We start from the raw sequence: 14,447 nt of genomic DNA, 5'->3' as shown, positions 1-14,447 counted from the left end.
ATGTTATTAGTAATGAAGTTGATTGGAGAGTGTGGCTTTAGATATATGGCTAACAGGGCTTGCTAATTTTTGACCCCAGGAATTAAGAATTACGAACCCCATCACAAGAGTGCTGGACCACTGCAAACCTTCCCTTCACCACCTCTAGAAGTGACCACAGGTGGCACCAGAGAGGGCTTGAAAAGCTCCAAAAGAGAGGGAAAAGCCCAGAAGCTTTCTTTGCTCAAATTCACAGATCAGAAAAGTTGCCCTCCCCGTGAGGTTCCTGGCATGTTTTTAGTCCTGGGGAGAAGAGTGGACATGTCCTCCTCTTTGTAGAAACACCTTCTTGTCTCCCACTAGCATTAAGTTCATGCTTAGCATCCTTCCAACCTGTTTTTGCTGTACCTCTTCTCATTTTCTTTGTTCTTTTTGCCTAGAGTGAGGGGAGAGGGGTTTCATGCTGTATTGATTGTGTGCAACCAACAAACATTTTTCTCTACATTTTCTTCTAATAATTTATTTTGGTCATGTATAGTAGCCTTGGGGATATAATAGTGATATTAGTTATATTCATTTATAAATGTGAAAATGGAAACATATACTTTATACATTTTGTGATTTATATATGAAGTGACACGAATCTTAATTCTCTATATTCAGAAAACAAAAAGTAAATTCATACTTGGGTTGAAAATGTGGAGTGTGTGAATACCTAGGAACATTACATTTGTTAAAAATATAGAATAAGTTCGTTCATAAACAGAATCTAGAGATTTGTGTTTCCCTAGGGCTAGCAATAACTAGATAGAGGCAATTGACTGGTTATTTGGATAATTTTTTCGTTTCTAAATGCGATTGAACTCTTTTCTATGTAAAGGTGTTTCTTAATTGCCTTTGGTTCCTTTGTCATAGTCTTACTATGAATTGAGTGTTACAATTTTATGCTTTTCTGTTTGGTTCTTCTTAAATACTTAGGAAAATCTCAGCCTGTTGTTGGCTTGACCACATTCTTCAGAGAAAAACAAGCTCTAAAACAAAATGCGTAGCAGACATAAAGCACTGAAAAGCTCCTGCCTAACATTTCACCACAAATGATATTTTTAACAGCAGTTAGCAGCCGCTGAGTTGTTGATGTGGTATCGAGTGAGAAAGAGTTCTTTGAGGCCTGCACAAACCTGGCAATTATGGTCTTACAGATACTTCTTGCTAAAAAATTTTATGTCTAGAAGAGGACATGCAATTTTCTGCAAAAAGCATGTCTGTGGATGATATGGGAAAAGAAACAAAAAAGGAAAATATAGACCTATAATTTGATGAAGTGAAACATTAACTATGTCACCTGCAGGACAAATAATCATTTCAAATGTACACACTTAGGCTCTTAGTATATGAAGAGTGACTAAATAAATATATACCAACATGAAAATATGTCTGTGCAATGTAAGCAGTTTTTCAAAAGCAGTTTCTATGCACCATCAAGAATGCCAAGTTAACCATTTTCCACCTGCCAGTTCTCTCAAAGCCTCACCTCCCAGGGCCTCCTCCTTCCACATTAAGTTTAGAGCCTGTGTGAAGAAAACAGTGATGTTTGTGGCCTGGCTTGCAGGGTAGTGTCAAGATTTGGAAGAGAAAGATGTTTTCTCTTTCCACAGTAACTTAGTTTTTAAGGGACTAATTTCAGGACTTTACCAACCTCTACCTAGAATATTCTTCAGATCTAGGTAAATCTTCTTTGCTGTAACATTATGTTGTAACTTAGTCTTTCCTCAGTTCAGATATAGGACTGACCATTATATTGTTCTTTCCATTTTGTAGAGAAAACTTATTAGAATATAAGTTTTTTTTTTTTTTTGGTGAGGAAGATCAGCCCTGAGCTAACATCTGATGCCAATCCTCCTCTTTTTTTTTTTTTCTGAGGAAGACTGGCCCTGGGCTAAAATCTGTGCCTATTTTCCTCCACTTTATATGGGAAGCCGCTACAGCATGGCTCGACAAGCAGTGTGTCCGTGCGCGCCCAGGATCTGAACCGGCGAACCCTGGGCCGCCGCAGAGGAGCGTGCTCACTTAACTGCTTGCGCCACCGGGCCGGCCCCCAAGAATATAGGTTTTATGATGGTCTAGACTCTGATTTGTCTATTGTATTGTCTTCACAACCCAAAACTGTAGCACTTAGAAGGCCAGCAATAAGTATTCAATGAACAAATGTATGGACGGATGAATTATCTTTTCCAGGATAACAATATTCTTTTAAACTTTCTTCAGAGATTATATTCCACTCCCACCCACTCAGCTCCCTCCATCCCCCCAAAACAGTTTCATTGTTTCCTCTGTATCCTGTCCAGTTTGGTCCTATTAGACACAGTATTCTAGACCCTGATAGCTATGTTGTCATTGCGTTAATTCCCATTATCATCGTCATCATCTAAAACATTTATATTGTTTATAAAATAGTATAAATGGACTCCAATGGGCACTCCACTCCAAGGCCTTCTTGAAGTTCTATAATCTGTTTTCATTCAAAGCAGATTATATTTTGCTTACAAATTAAAATCATTTTAGCTTCAAAGTTGAGAAGAAAGGAAATCTAAGAAAAGGAGTGCTATTTCTTACTCTTGCAAAATATTAAAAAATTCAAATTGTTTTTGTTTGGTAATTACTAGTGAAGAGTCAAAATCTGGCCTTCTCTGAAGAGAGGAGATGAGGGATTTATAGAAATTGTGTACTTAGAAAGTTTCTCGATGGCCTTAGCTGATCTTCCACATGTGGTGTTGTTTTCATAACTTTGCCAGTTTTTTTTATCTTTATCAAGCCAAGAGAAAAGATGGCTGATTTTCTGCTTCCATATTCCTTTCCAGCTCAGATGGAATAATTGAGCAATGTCACTCCATGTCACATCTTTCCCTCATTTTCTCTCTGGGAATCTTTCCTGTGTACCATGCTACCTTTCACCTGACATGTTACTAAGGGGAAAGGGGTAGTTTCCCAGAAGATCTATGTGCAAAGTCTTCTCAAATTCTAAATCTTATTGGGTCAATCAAGGAATTGGAGAGATTCTCACGTCTTCATTTTAATAATGACAGCCAATATTGAGAATCAAAACAAGTATTACTTACTATAAATTATAATTATAAATATCATTTTCTAAATAGCCGTGGAATCTATTTCTTATGAAGCAAATAAATAAAAACAAATTTTATTTGGCAATAGAAGGTATAATTCTCCCCTAGAATTATTCCAGACACTGTCATGTATCATAATATTGGTATAATTAATGGGTTTGACCAGGTATTTTTCCTTTCGGTTCAAGAAATTATTTATTATTGCGTTCAGTTAATAATATTGCATTGATCGCATATCAGACATACATTTAGTTGTATTCTTCCTGTCTTGCCTTACCATTTCTGAGAGATTGCTCAAAGAAGACAGGTTTTACAAGACAACTTTCCTAAGATAAAACTAATCTTGGTGTTAAGGTCTTCATTAATTATCATCAGAATGAATCAAGATATCTAGTGAATCGATGGACTAGAATTGAGATTCCAGAATAAACCTTTACATTACATTCAATTGATTTTTGACAAAGGTGCCAAGACAATTAAATGGAGAGAAAATAATCTTTTCAATATGTAGTGCTCAGACAACTAGATAGCCACATGCAAAAGAATGAAGTTGGACCTCTTCCTCACAGCAGAGTAAAAACTAACTCAAAATGAATCATAGACCTAAGTATAAGAGCTAAAACTCTAAAATTCTTAAAAGAAAACACGGGAGTAAATCTTTGTGATCTCAGGTTACTCAAAGCCATCTTAGCTATGACACTAAAAGCACAAAAGACAAGAGAAAAAATAGATAAATTGAACTTCATCAATATTAAAAACTTTTGTGTTTCAAAGAACACCAATAAGAAAATGACAAACCATAGAATGAGAAAAGATATTTGCAAATCATATATATGATAAGGGACTTGTATCTAGACCACATAAAGAACTTTTACAACTCAAAACCAAACACACAAAAACACCAAACCAAGGCAACAGCAGACAACCAAATTAAAAAATGAAAAGGATCTGAATAGAGATTTCCTCAAAGAAGATATGTAAATAGCCAATAAGCACTTGAAAAGATGCTCAACGTCATTAATAATTAATAAAATACACATCAAAGCCACAATGAGATGCCACTTCATACCCACTAGTATGACTATAATAAAAAAGACAGAGTATAATAAGTGTTGGCAAGGATGTGAAGAAATTGGAACACTTATACACTGTAGGTAGGAATGCAAAATGGTGCAGCCACTTTGAAAACAATTTGGCAATTTCTCAAAACAATTTGACACTTAAACATAGAGTTACCATATGATCCAGCAATTCCACTCCTAGTATATACCCAAGAGAAATGAGAACATATGTCCACATAAAAATTTCTACACAAATGTTCATAGCAGCATTATTCGTAATAGCCAAAAAGTGGGTACAACCTGAATGTCCATCAGCTGACACATAAAAAAGCAAAATGTGGGATATCCATGCAATGGAATGTTATTCAGCAATAAAAGAAATGAAGTACTGATGCATGCTACAACATAGAGGAACCTAAAAACATTATACAAAGTGAAAGAAGCCAGTCACAAAAACCACGTATTATGTAATTACATTATATCAACAGCATATATATGTCCAGAATAGGCAAATCTATAGAGACAGAAAATAGATTACTGGTTGTCTAGGGCTAGAGGAATTGGGAGGAAATGAGGAGTGACTGCTAATGGGTATGGGTTTCTTTTTGGGGTGATGATAATGTTCTAAAATTGATCATGATGATGGTTGCACAACTCTGTGAATAAGCTAAGAACCACTGGATGGTATAATTTAAAGGGTAAATTTTGGGGCCAGCCCCGTGGCGTAGCGGTTAAGTGCTCGTGCTCCACTGCTGGTGGCCCGGGTTCGGATCCCAGGCGTGCACTGACACACTGCTTGTCAGGCCATGCTGTGGCAGCATCCCACATAAAGTGGAGAAAGATCCGCACGGATGTTAAGCTCAGGGCCAGTCTTCCTCAGCAAAACGAGGAGAATTGGAATGGATGTTAGCTCAGGGCTGATCTGTCTCTCAAAGAAAAAAAAGAAAGGGTGAATTTTATGGTATGCAAATTACATCTCAATATAGCTGTTATAAAAAAGATATCTGAGGGGGCTGGCCTGGTGGCATAGTGGTTGGGTTTGCGCACTCTGCTTCAGTGGCCCGGGGTTCGCAGGTTCGGATCCTGGGCACGGACTTATGCACCACTCATCAAGCCATGCTGTGGCAGCGTCCCACATACAAAAATAGAGGCAGATGGGCACGGTGGTTAGCTCAGAGCTAATCTTCCTCAGCAAAAAGAGGAAGATTGGTAACAGATGTTAGGTCTGAGGCCAATCTTCCTCACCAAAAAAAAAAAAAAGAAAGAAAGATATCTAAGGGACTGGAATGCAATTTAGTAGGTAGGGTACTTATATTAAAGCCTACCAACTGCTCCTTATGGGCACTGTGGAGGAGGAAGCTTTCACGCAGAGGCAGTGTGGTGCCGAAAGGGAGAGCGTAGGCCTTGGAGCTGAATTGCCTGGATTTGAATCCTGATGTGACCTCTTATTAAGTCATGGGAACTTGGGAAAATTATTTATTTATTCTGTGGCTCAGCTTCCTCATTCATAAAATGGGAATAATAATGTTACTGTATTATAGAGTTGTGATGATTAAAGGAGTTCAATGCTGTAATAGTGCCTGGCACATAGTAAATAATAGTAAATGCTATATAAGTATTTGCTATTATTATACAATCTACAAAATTCAAAACACAACCCTCTGGTGCTGACTTAATTCCAACACTTTCTGCTTCCAACTTAGTGAGTAAACACATGAAAAAAGGAGCCAAAGTTTGAGTAAGGGAAAACAGATGCCAAGGGATAGATTTCAGGCAGATAATAACAGAACAAAATAAAGAGGAAGACTAAAATAACATCTGCATTTGCCTCCTCCTATTGCTGTGTTCTAGGAAATAATATCTTAGACTTTTGGTGGTGAACACGGTGTAGTCTATATAGAAGTCAAAATATAATGATGTTCACCTGAAATTTATATAATGTTATAAACCAATGTTACCTAAAGAAAAAATCTTGTCTCTGTCAAATGTGATTAAATATGTCCCAAGAAAGAGGCAAGATGTTTGCATTCACCTTTTAAGAGTTGTAGTTAGGAAATTCTCTAACTGCTAACCCTGCTATTGAGTTACTTAGGTTGTTAGCATTGGCTGGCTCCCACAATTCTGACCTGAGCTGCACTCTTATGATCCAGTTCTTTATGATGGAAGAATGGAGAGAAAGATTGAAAGAGCATTAGCCCGAGGTGGAGTTATTAACCAGTGTTGGGAAGAGTGAGATGGCTGAGGGCCTCCTTGAGGGTCAAGGGCCTCAATTAGAAAGGATCATGGGGGAAAAACTACCCAGGATGATTAATGTTCTTGGGTTAGCAAGAAGGTCAAGAGGCCAGGATTCCCATTAGTCGATGAGTGATATAGGGGTAGTAAGCCTAGTGCCAGGAAAGGTTCTGTTAGCACTAGGAGGATCCATGTTAAGATTTAGGCCCTTTACATGGGTTAAATTGATTTGAAGTATTTCACTTTGACCCCAGAAATCTTTCAATAGCCATTTCTGATATTCTGATGATTTATTCTTCAAAACTGAGGAAACAATTTGAGACAAAAAACAAATTCTTTGGCTTGAAGAATTGGTACAGTTGGCAGATTCACGCTTTCCTGACTTATATATCCATGCAAGGGACGGATTCATCTTCCAGGTTAAACATGAGATGTACAACTCACATTTAACATCACAGATGACTGAGGAGTAGCTGGGTTATGGATTCTTATTGATTGTTTTGCAGGATTTTTAATACTGTGGGGATCATTTTAAGGCCATTTTCTAACTTGACCTTGATGGTCACAGTCAGTTGCTCAGTTGTTTACGTCATAACTCAGCCTAAAGCCCACGTTGGAATGAGCTGTGTGCCACTTGACTTCTCCTCTGTCACCATTAGAGGGGGAACTGAGGAGTAAGCCAAGACTTTTAAAGATATGATGAGATGAAAGATGTAGAAAAACACGTAGGTCTCTTCCAGAGTAAGATGGTAGAAGGGGTACTCTAGAAATGATCTGTAATTAGATCTTGTTAAAGGGAGATTAGAAAGAAATTCAGGATCATCTGGATTTCAATTGACATTAGACATAGGGAGAGATGCAGTGCGGGGTCCTCTTGGATGAGTCCCACACCTCCCCTGCTGGAGCCCCAAATCCTGTTGGGCTGTTTGGAAGCTTTGGATGATTTTAAGGGATTGTGTAAACTGAACAGCATTATGTTTAATTATCATATATATTTTATATGGGCACATGGTGTTTCCAAATGTGAGAAAAACACGTACTTCCAATAGAGAAGGAGGATAGTGTAAATAGAAAGAACATCAAACTGGGAAGCATGGCTAACTGCCGTTAACTGACTTCATGACTTTGCATAAATGATTTACTCCCTGAGTTTTCTCTACAAATTAAGGTATGGAGGGCTGGGAGTTTTAGAGATGGGGAACAGGTGGGTGGGCTAGATTGCTGAGGTTCATTCCATTACTAAGATACTATGGTTCCTTCTGGAACTTCTTTGAATCTGCGTCTATTGTTCTTTCATTGTAATGTGGGTAGAGTGGTCTATGACCGTTTAGGAAAGTACATGAGGTTCAGAGAGCCAGCTGATTTTATTGTCAAGTCTTATTGGGGCTATTAGGATGGCCTTTGAGTAACTAGTAGAGGTATCTAGTGCTCTCTTCCTTCCCACCACCCCTTCAGAGTGTCATTTAGCTATAACGCTGCTCTATTGAAATTTTGTTTCTAAATTCCCTGTAATAAAAGACAACCAGGAGATAAAATAATGAAGTCTTTCTAGCATGGAAAGAGTTTACTAAGGATAAATCAGGGCTTAATATCTAGTTCAAACGTGTGATTCTCAAAGTTGCCCCTGGACAGCAGTATTGTATCACCTGGGAACTTATTAGAAATGCAAATTCTCAGGCCCGCCTAGACCCATGGTACCAGAAACTCTGGATGGGGCCCAGCAGTCTGTGTTTTCAGAAGCCCCGCAGGAGATTCTGCTGCACACTACAGTTTGAGTCGCTGCCCTAATGATGAAGTAGCTAGCAGGTGGGAAGATTTTATTGGATTGCTTAGAGACTGGAAAGGGTGAGATCTACCTAAAGTGAAATGCTAGGAATTACTAGGTCCACAGAATAGCTCGGTAGAGTCCATGGAGCCGGAAGTTCTCCCCATTTGAAGTGCAAGGCTTCACATTCTGTTCCTGGGCAGGCAGAGCCAGTGCCTGACACCCAGTGTGGTCAGGGTTCAGGCCGAGACCCAGGCTCACAGAGAGCCTGGGGCCTTCCGTTCCCAGCTCCTTTCTGCCCAGGAATTGTTGGAATTGTGAAAAGAGCATGGATTCAAGTCCCACTCCTGACAGGCCCTTATCTAGCTGTGAGACCTTTGGGAAATTATTTCATTCCTCTGAGCCTCAGTTTCTTCGTCTTTGGAACTAACCCCTGCTGCAAAGTGTCGTGCGGTTTATATGCCTCAAAGACAGTAGGTACTCAATAAACACTAGTTCCTTAGCTCCCTGGATACCCAGGGCAGTTCCTCAGCCGGCAGAGAATGGGACTGGTAGATGTCCCAACTAGCCCAGCTAGTTGTTAATTCCTTCACATATCAGCCCTGCTTGTAGGAATGTAAGCACATTTTCTTACAGGACAGATGTGTATAGTCTTACAAATACAAACCTGGTGTAAGTTTAAAGTGTATTTAAACAGATGAAAAATAATGTTAATATTTAAATTATTGATGAAACAAGACATTGCAAATATTTCTTTTGGAAATTTTTCAAATTGAAATTTTGGAAATATGGCTATTTCACAGTGATAACCTCTAGCAAGATCTTTTCTTGATATTGCCACAGAAACCCTTGTCAAGAAGCTAAATGAAATGCCACTGACCATGGCACCATGATGCATACTAAGAAGACACAGTGCGGCCAGCCCCGTGGCTTAGCGGTTAAGTGCACGCTCCACTACTGGCGGCCCAGGTTCGGATCCCGGGCGTGCACCAACACACCGCTTCTCCGGCCATGCTGAGGCCGTGTCCCACATACAGCAACTAGCAGGATGTGCAACTACGACATACAACTATCTACTGGGACTTTGGGGGATAAAAAGGGAAAAGGGAAAAAAAAAGGAAGAGGATTGGCAATAGATGTTAGCTCGGGGCAGGTCTTCCTCAGCAAAAAGAGGATTGGCATGGATGTTAGCTCAGGGCTGATCTTCCTCACCAAAACAAAAACAAAACAAAACAAACAAAAAAGAAGACGCATTGGCCGTGACCGGGTCTGGGTGCGCTTCCTAAGCAGCTGTTGAGCCCAGGATTGATTCATAGTCCCAAGCAGGTGCTAGGGGGGCGCTATGCTGTAGCGCTCTGAGAACAAGGTGCCATGTGGTTACTCTGATGTGCTCTGGAAGAGGTCCATGGGGTGTGCCTTGGGGAGCCCTTCGAGGTCCTGGAATCTAGTCTCCATAAGACTTTTTTCAGCGGGATATTGGTACATTAATAATTTGCATTCGCCACCTTGACAACTCTCTCAAATATAAAATCCACTGCATAAAACTCTCGGATTTTCACACTTAATTTTAAAAAGTGAGTTCTAAAAGATCACAATTGCTATGCCCATCAAAATATTTAAAAGCTCCAATTCTCCAGCCCTTTGTGTGTTGCCTGCAGATTATCTACTTTGAAATTCTTCCCCAGATGTGAGGAAACGTCTATGGCGGTTAGCTGTCGCGCATGTAGCCCAGGTGTAGTTTTACACAAAGATCAGTGTTCTGTCCGTTAAACAAAATGGTGTAAAATACAACATAAGAACAACAAATTACCTATCACCCATTTCCCCTGGGGCACCAGGTTTCAGCCTTCCCTGAATTTTCTCTCAATGTAGGCCTGTTTGAAGGCACTCATTTTTGGGGGTACAGCTCATCCCCTAGGGGAAACTGTGTGCCATATCTAATTTGTGTTTCCTTCATGATCCTATAGCCTATTTTTCAAACTTAGCTATCACTATTGACTCGGTTTGTATTTTCGTCTCTTTAAGACGCACATATTTTAATATTTAAAATATTGCATTCCAAATTCCATGGGCCAACATTTCTCAAATGCCTACATCAAAAGAAATAGAAGATGAATTCTCTTCTTTAAAAAATCATACATGCTATTTAGGAAGGCAGAGCACATCCAGATGACATAATGAAAGAAAAAATTTTTTGAAGCAATAAATTGGCAGGTGCTAAAGAACAATTTGCAAAAATGAACAACATTCAAGGGGAACTAACTAGAAAAATGAACAGAATCAGACAGGGTACTCAAAAAGACTTCTGGGAGGCGGTGAAGATTATTTTGGGTTTTGATAAAGACAAATTTGGATTAAAGTTGTGAGGGGCCATGTTAGACAATGGGGGTAATTGACTTTTGTCAGGGGAAGGAAAAGAGACTTTATTTCAGATAGTTGTCGAACCATTAAAGCATTAGCTCATTTCTTCTTACGCTGTTAAGATTTATGATGAACAGGAAAAGGTATTTAGCAATTTATTGTATCTACTCCTCACATTTATTCCTTCTAATTTATTGAAAATTCCACCTATTTTTTCTTTATACAGAATAGCCCCCAAATGCTCTAATATTGACTGTTTCTAAATTTGTTTTTTCCTTCTAAATTTTACTTGCCAAGTCATTTTTTGTCTAATTCCTTTATATAGTTTTTGGCTTTCTTTTCTTAAATGACACTCAATAACTGTAGACCAGGCAAGGTTTGTATACTGACTCCCTATCTACCATCTGTTTTTTTTTTTTTGTCTCCTAAGTGGGACAAACTTCTTTCTGAAAAAATTTACTGCAGTCACAAACTGCTGTTTAGGGTCATTTTAGAGATAAAATTCCATAAACTCAAGTTAGCACTGACATTTTATAAGTGCTATCAGATCAATGCTCTGGAATGGAAACTGCCGTCTCACGGTGTGCTGTGAAGTGGGGCGTCTTTTTTCTGCTTATTATTGACTGTGAGAAATGGCTGGATTAAAGCAGGGGAATGTTTCAATGAAGCAGAGCAAAGGTGACTTCCTGTTTTGTTTTAGGGTTTGTTTCCTTCTCCTCTCAATGAAGGCTGTGTTTTCTGACAGTCTGCAATCCTTTTGCTCAGTGATTTCCCATTCAAAGCGCAGGGTGTGAGGGCCTGTGCGGGCCATTCCATTTACAATGTGCCCTGAAAAGATGGGCGGGGGGAAGAGGGGGCTCGTTAGTGGAAGAAGCCGACCAGGAGGGGATCTGTTTTCTATTTTCTTCTCTAGATTGAACTCATTTGGATGCAAAGGGTTTTATTATCATCATCATCATTATTACCTGCGTGGTGTAATTTTCCTACAGATTTCTTTCAAGTGTTAGGGGAAATTGTTGATGAGAAGAGCTAAATAATACGTGCTATTTATTTTAGTGAGTAAAACCAGAAAAAAAAAAAGTCCAAGTACTTTAAAGCAGTTAGTTTTCACTCTTAAGCTTAAACGGCAAAACTCAAAAGTTCTAATTTTGCAGGCAAAGAAAAAAAATGAAAAGAAAAAACTGTTTCTAGCCTCTGGTGGCCTATTTGTCATTAAGCAAAGCATTTCTTCTCTTTTTATGAAAGGCAATTCCCCCCACCTAGTTATTCAAAGTGCAGACCTCTGTAGTCAGGAGCTCTGGGTTGATAAGGCTCCACCACTGCTCGCAGGGGTCGTGGTTTCTGCGACTTGGACATTTAAAGTGGCATCTCTTAAGTCTTTCCCCCTCAGGTCTGACTTCCTGCAGAGCGGGAGCTCTCAGAGGTAAAGCTGTAGTTTGCTTAAAGGAAGTATCTCCAGGGAGCAAGGGGCTTGGGTTGGGTTCCCAAGTGGGGAACTGGGGGAGACTCCTTCGTGGGGAATTGGGGTGGGCACTTCAGTAAGGGACCGGGGGCTCTTCTTTGGAGCCAGGGGGCTGCAGCCCAGTGTGGAGGTGGGGAAGAGGTGCACGTGTTAATTCAGCGCTGCCTTGGGTTACCGCATCCTCATTGCTTCTCAAGGCTTCTCTCCCCTCTGCCTCCGACCCACAGACGCTCTTTCCCCCGATCTCCCACTCCCTTCCCGGGCAGCGGAGCCGGCGTTGGAGGGCTGGGACTGCACCGGGGGGCGGAGCTGCCTCTGTGACCCGGAGGCAGGAGAGTGTTGAGCAGCGGGTCCAGGCACAGACCTCCCGTCGAGACTTCTCCCGCCGGCCTCTCTCGCCGGCTGCGGTTGCCGCAGCAGCACCAGCTCACACCACGAATTGGATCTTTTTGCTCAGGCTACAGGACTTGCAAACTCTTACTGCACCCTCGTCCCCCATTAGGAGTCTTTTCCCTCTAGTTTCCCTTCCTTTCTCTCCAGCCCCCTCACGCCCCCGTCCTCCCCTTCCCTTTGGAGAATTTCATGCTTCTTTTAGCACCCTTTTGTAATCCAGGGGACGTGACACCCCAGAGCTCCAACTCCTCCAGCTGAGTTCTACTTTTGTTTTTATTTCTCCCTCGCTTCCTCTTGTTTTGCTCTCATCTGATTCATCTGCGAAGTCTGATGCTTCTGCCAGAGGGAGCGAGGAATAAATAGATGCTGCTGCCCTAGAAGGCTGGGACGTCGGGAAAGAGCAGCCAGAGCGGCAGGGGCGGCGGCGGCTGGACTCGGCGAAGCTCGTGGGACTCCATTGGGGGAATTTGATCCAAGGAAGCTGTGAGATTGCCGGGGGAGGAGAAGCTCCGAGATCATTGTGTCCACTTCCAGGGGGGAGGAGGAGACGAAGCAGCGGGCCTCTCGGCACTGCTGCACCCTGCCCCATCCTGCCGGGATCATGGTCTGCGGCAGCCCGGGAGGGATGCTGCTGCTGCGGGCCGGGCTGCTCGCCCTGGCTGCGCTCTGCCTGCTCCGCGTGCCCGGAGCCCGGGCTGCAGCCTGTGAGCCCGTCCGCATCCCCCTGTGCAAGTCCCTGCCCTGGAACATGACCAAGATGCCCAACCACCTGCACCACAGCACCCAGGCCAACGCCATCCTGGCCATCGAGCAGTTCGAAGGTCTGCTGGGCACCCACTGCAGCCCGGATCTGCTCTTCTTCCTCTGTGCCATGTACGCGCCCATCTGCACCATTGACTTCCAGCACGAGCCCATCAAGCCCTGCAAGTCTGTGTGCGAGCGGGCCCGGCAGGGCTGTGAGCCCATCCTCATCAAGTACCGCCACTCGTGGCCGGAGAGCCTGGCCTGCGAGGAGCTGCCGGTTTATGACCGCGGCGTGTGCATTTCTCCCGAGGCCATCGTCACCGCGGACGGAGCGGGTGAGTCCTGACACTACCCAGCCTCTCCCCCTGCCCTGCAGTTCGCTCACTTCTCGGAGCCCTTGTTAGTCGTGCCTGTGCTCTGATTCTGTCTTTTCTCTTTGGATCACTTCTCTTAATCTCTCCCTTAATTACTCTGGAGCACGACTCCTTTTGTCTCTCACCCAATCACCCTTCCAGACGGATGCACTCTATTCCAATAGGTGGTCTGTCTTTTTAAAACACTCGGTTCATTCCGCTGCCATCACACTTCTGAACACTGGCCTTGCCCTTTCCACTCTTTACATGTTGAAGTAACCACATCTTCTATGGTGATACTCTTTTCTTACTTTCTTTAGTGTTTTAGCTACTTGCCAAGATTGTATGGTGAAAACAGAAAACTGAAGCACCATTTTCTTCTAATCATTAAAAATGCCAAGATAATTTCAGTAACCTTACTCCAAACCACAGATGTTGGTGGTATGTGTTTGCTCAATATCAAATTTGAGCAATTACCTTCACCTTAAATTTCCCCCTCCTTTCAATGAGATAAATTGTTCTTCCATTCCAGACTGAAATAGCTGTGAAATATTGCTATGCACTGCTAATTAGCTTCTGTGACTTACTCCAGCCCCAGAGCTGGCAGAGTGAAATTGCTGGGCTCTTTTCACATTCCCACATGCCTTCGAGTCATTTTGTAAGTGACATACGGATGAAAGGAGTTATATTTAAGGCATATTATCATCTACACTTATGTAATGTTATTTTTAATCTCCCCCCTTATCCCACTCTAATGCTCTGCAAATAATTGGTCTTTAATACCTTATTTCATGTCCTTTCTCTGTGTGTGCATCAGCCACTCATTAATTTCAATCTTTCCCTACCCTAAAACTTGATTGCACTTCTACATTTAATGGAATCAATCACAAGTTTTCTCATTGGTGTTGGCCTGATTCTGATAGTCATGACTCTTAAGACCCCAACTAAACCTAGTTCATTATGGTGCATTCAATT

At 41.7% G+C, this 14,447-nt stretch overlaps 1 protein-coding gene across 1 annotated transcript in view; it reads left to right on the top strand.

Annotated features, from left to right (window-relative positions):
* Window positions 1–12,287: 12,287 nt before the first annotated feature.
* FRZB (frizzled related protein) overlaps window positions 12,288–14,447 on the top strand; it is a 33,500-nt gene continuing 31,340 nt past the window's right edge. The window contains exon 1 of the mRNA XM_058548649.1: window positions 12,288–13,454. Coding sequence (XP_058404632.1) covers window positions 12,977–13,454 — 478 coding nt within the window. The 5' untranslated portion in view covers window positions 12,288–12,976. The remainder of the gene's footprint in view (window positions 13,455–14,447) is intronic.

Source organism: Diceros bicornis, chromosome 10 (genome assembly GCF_020826845.1).
Source record: "Diceros bicornis minor isolate mBicDic1 chromosome 10, mDicBic1.mat.cur, whole genome shotgun sequence".
NCBI classification, from domain to species: domain Eukaryota; kingdom Metazoa; phylum Chordata; class Mammalia; order Perissodactyla; family Rhinocerotidae; genus Diceros; species Diceros bicornis.
This window is presented reverse-complemented; position numbering and strand designations above follow the sequence as displayed.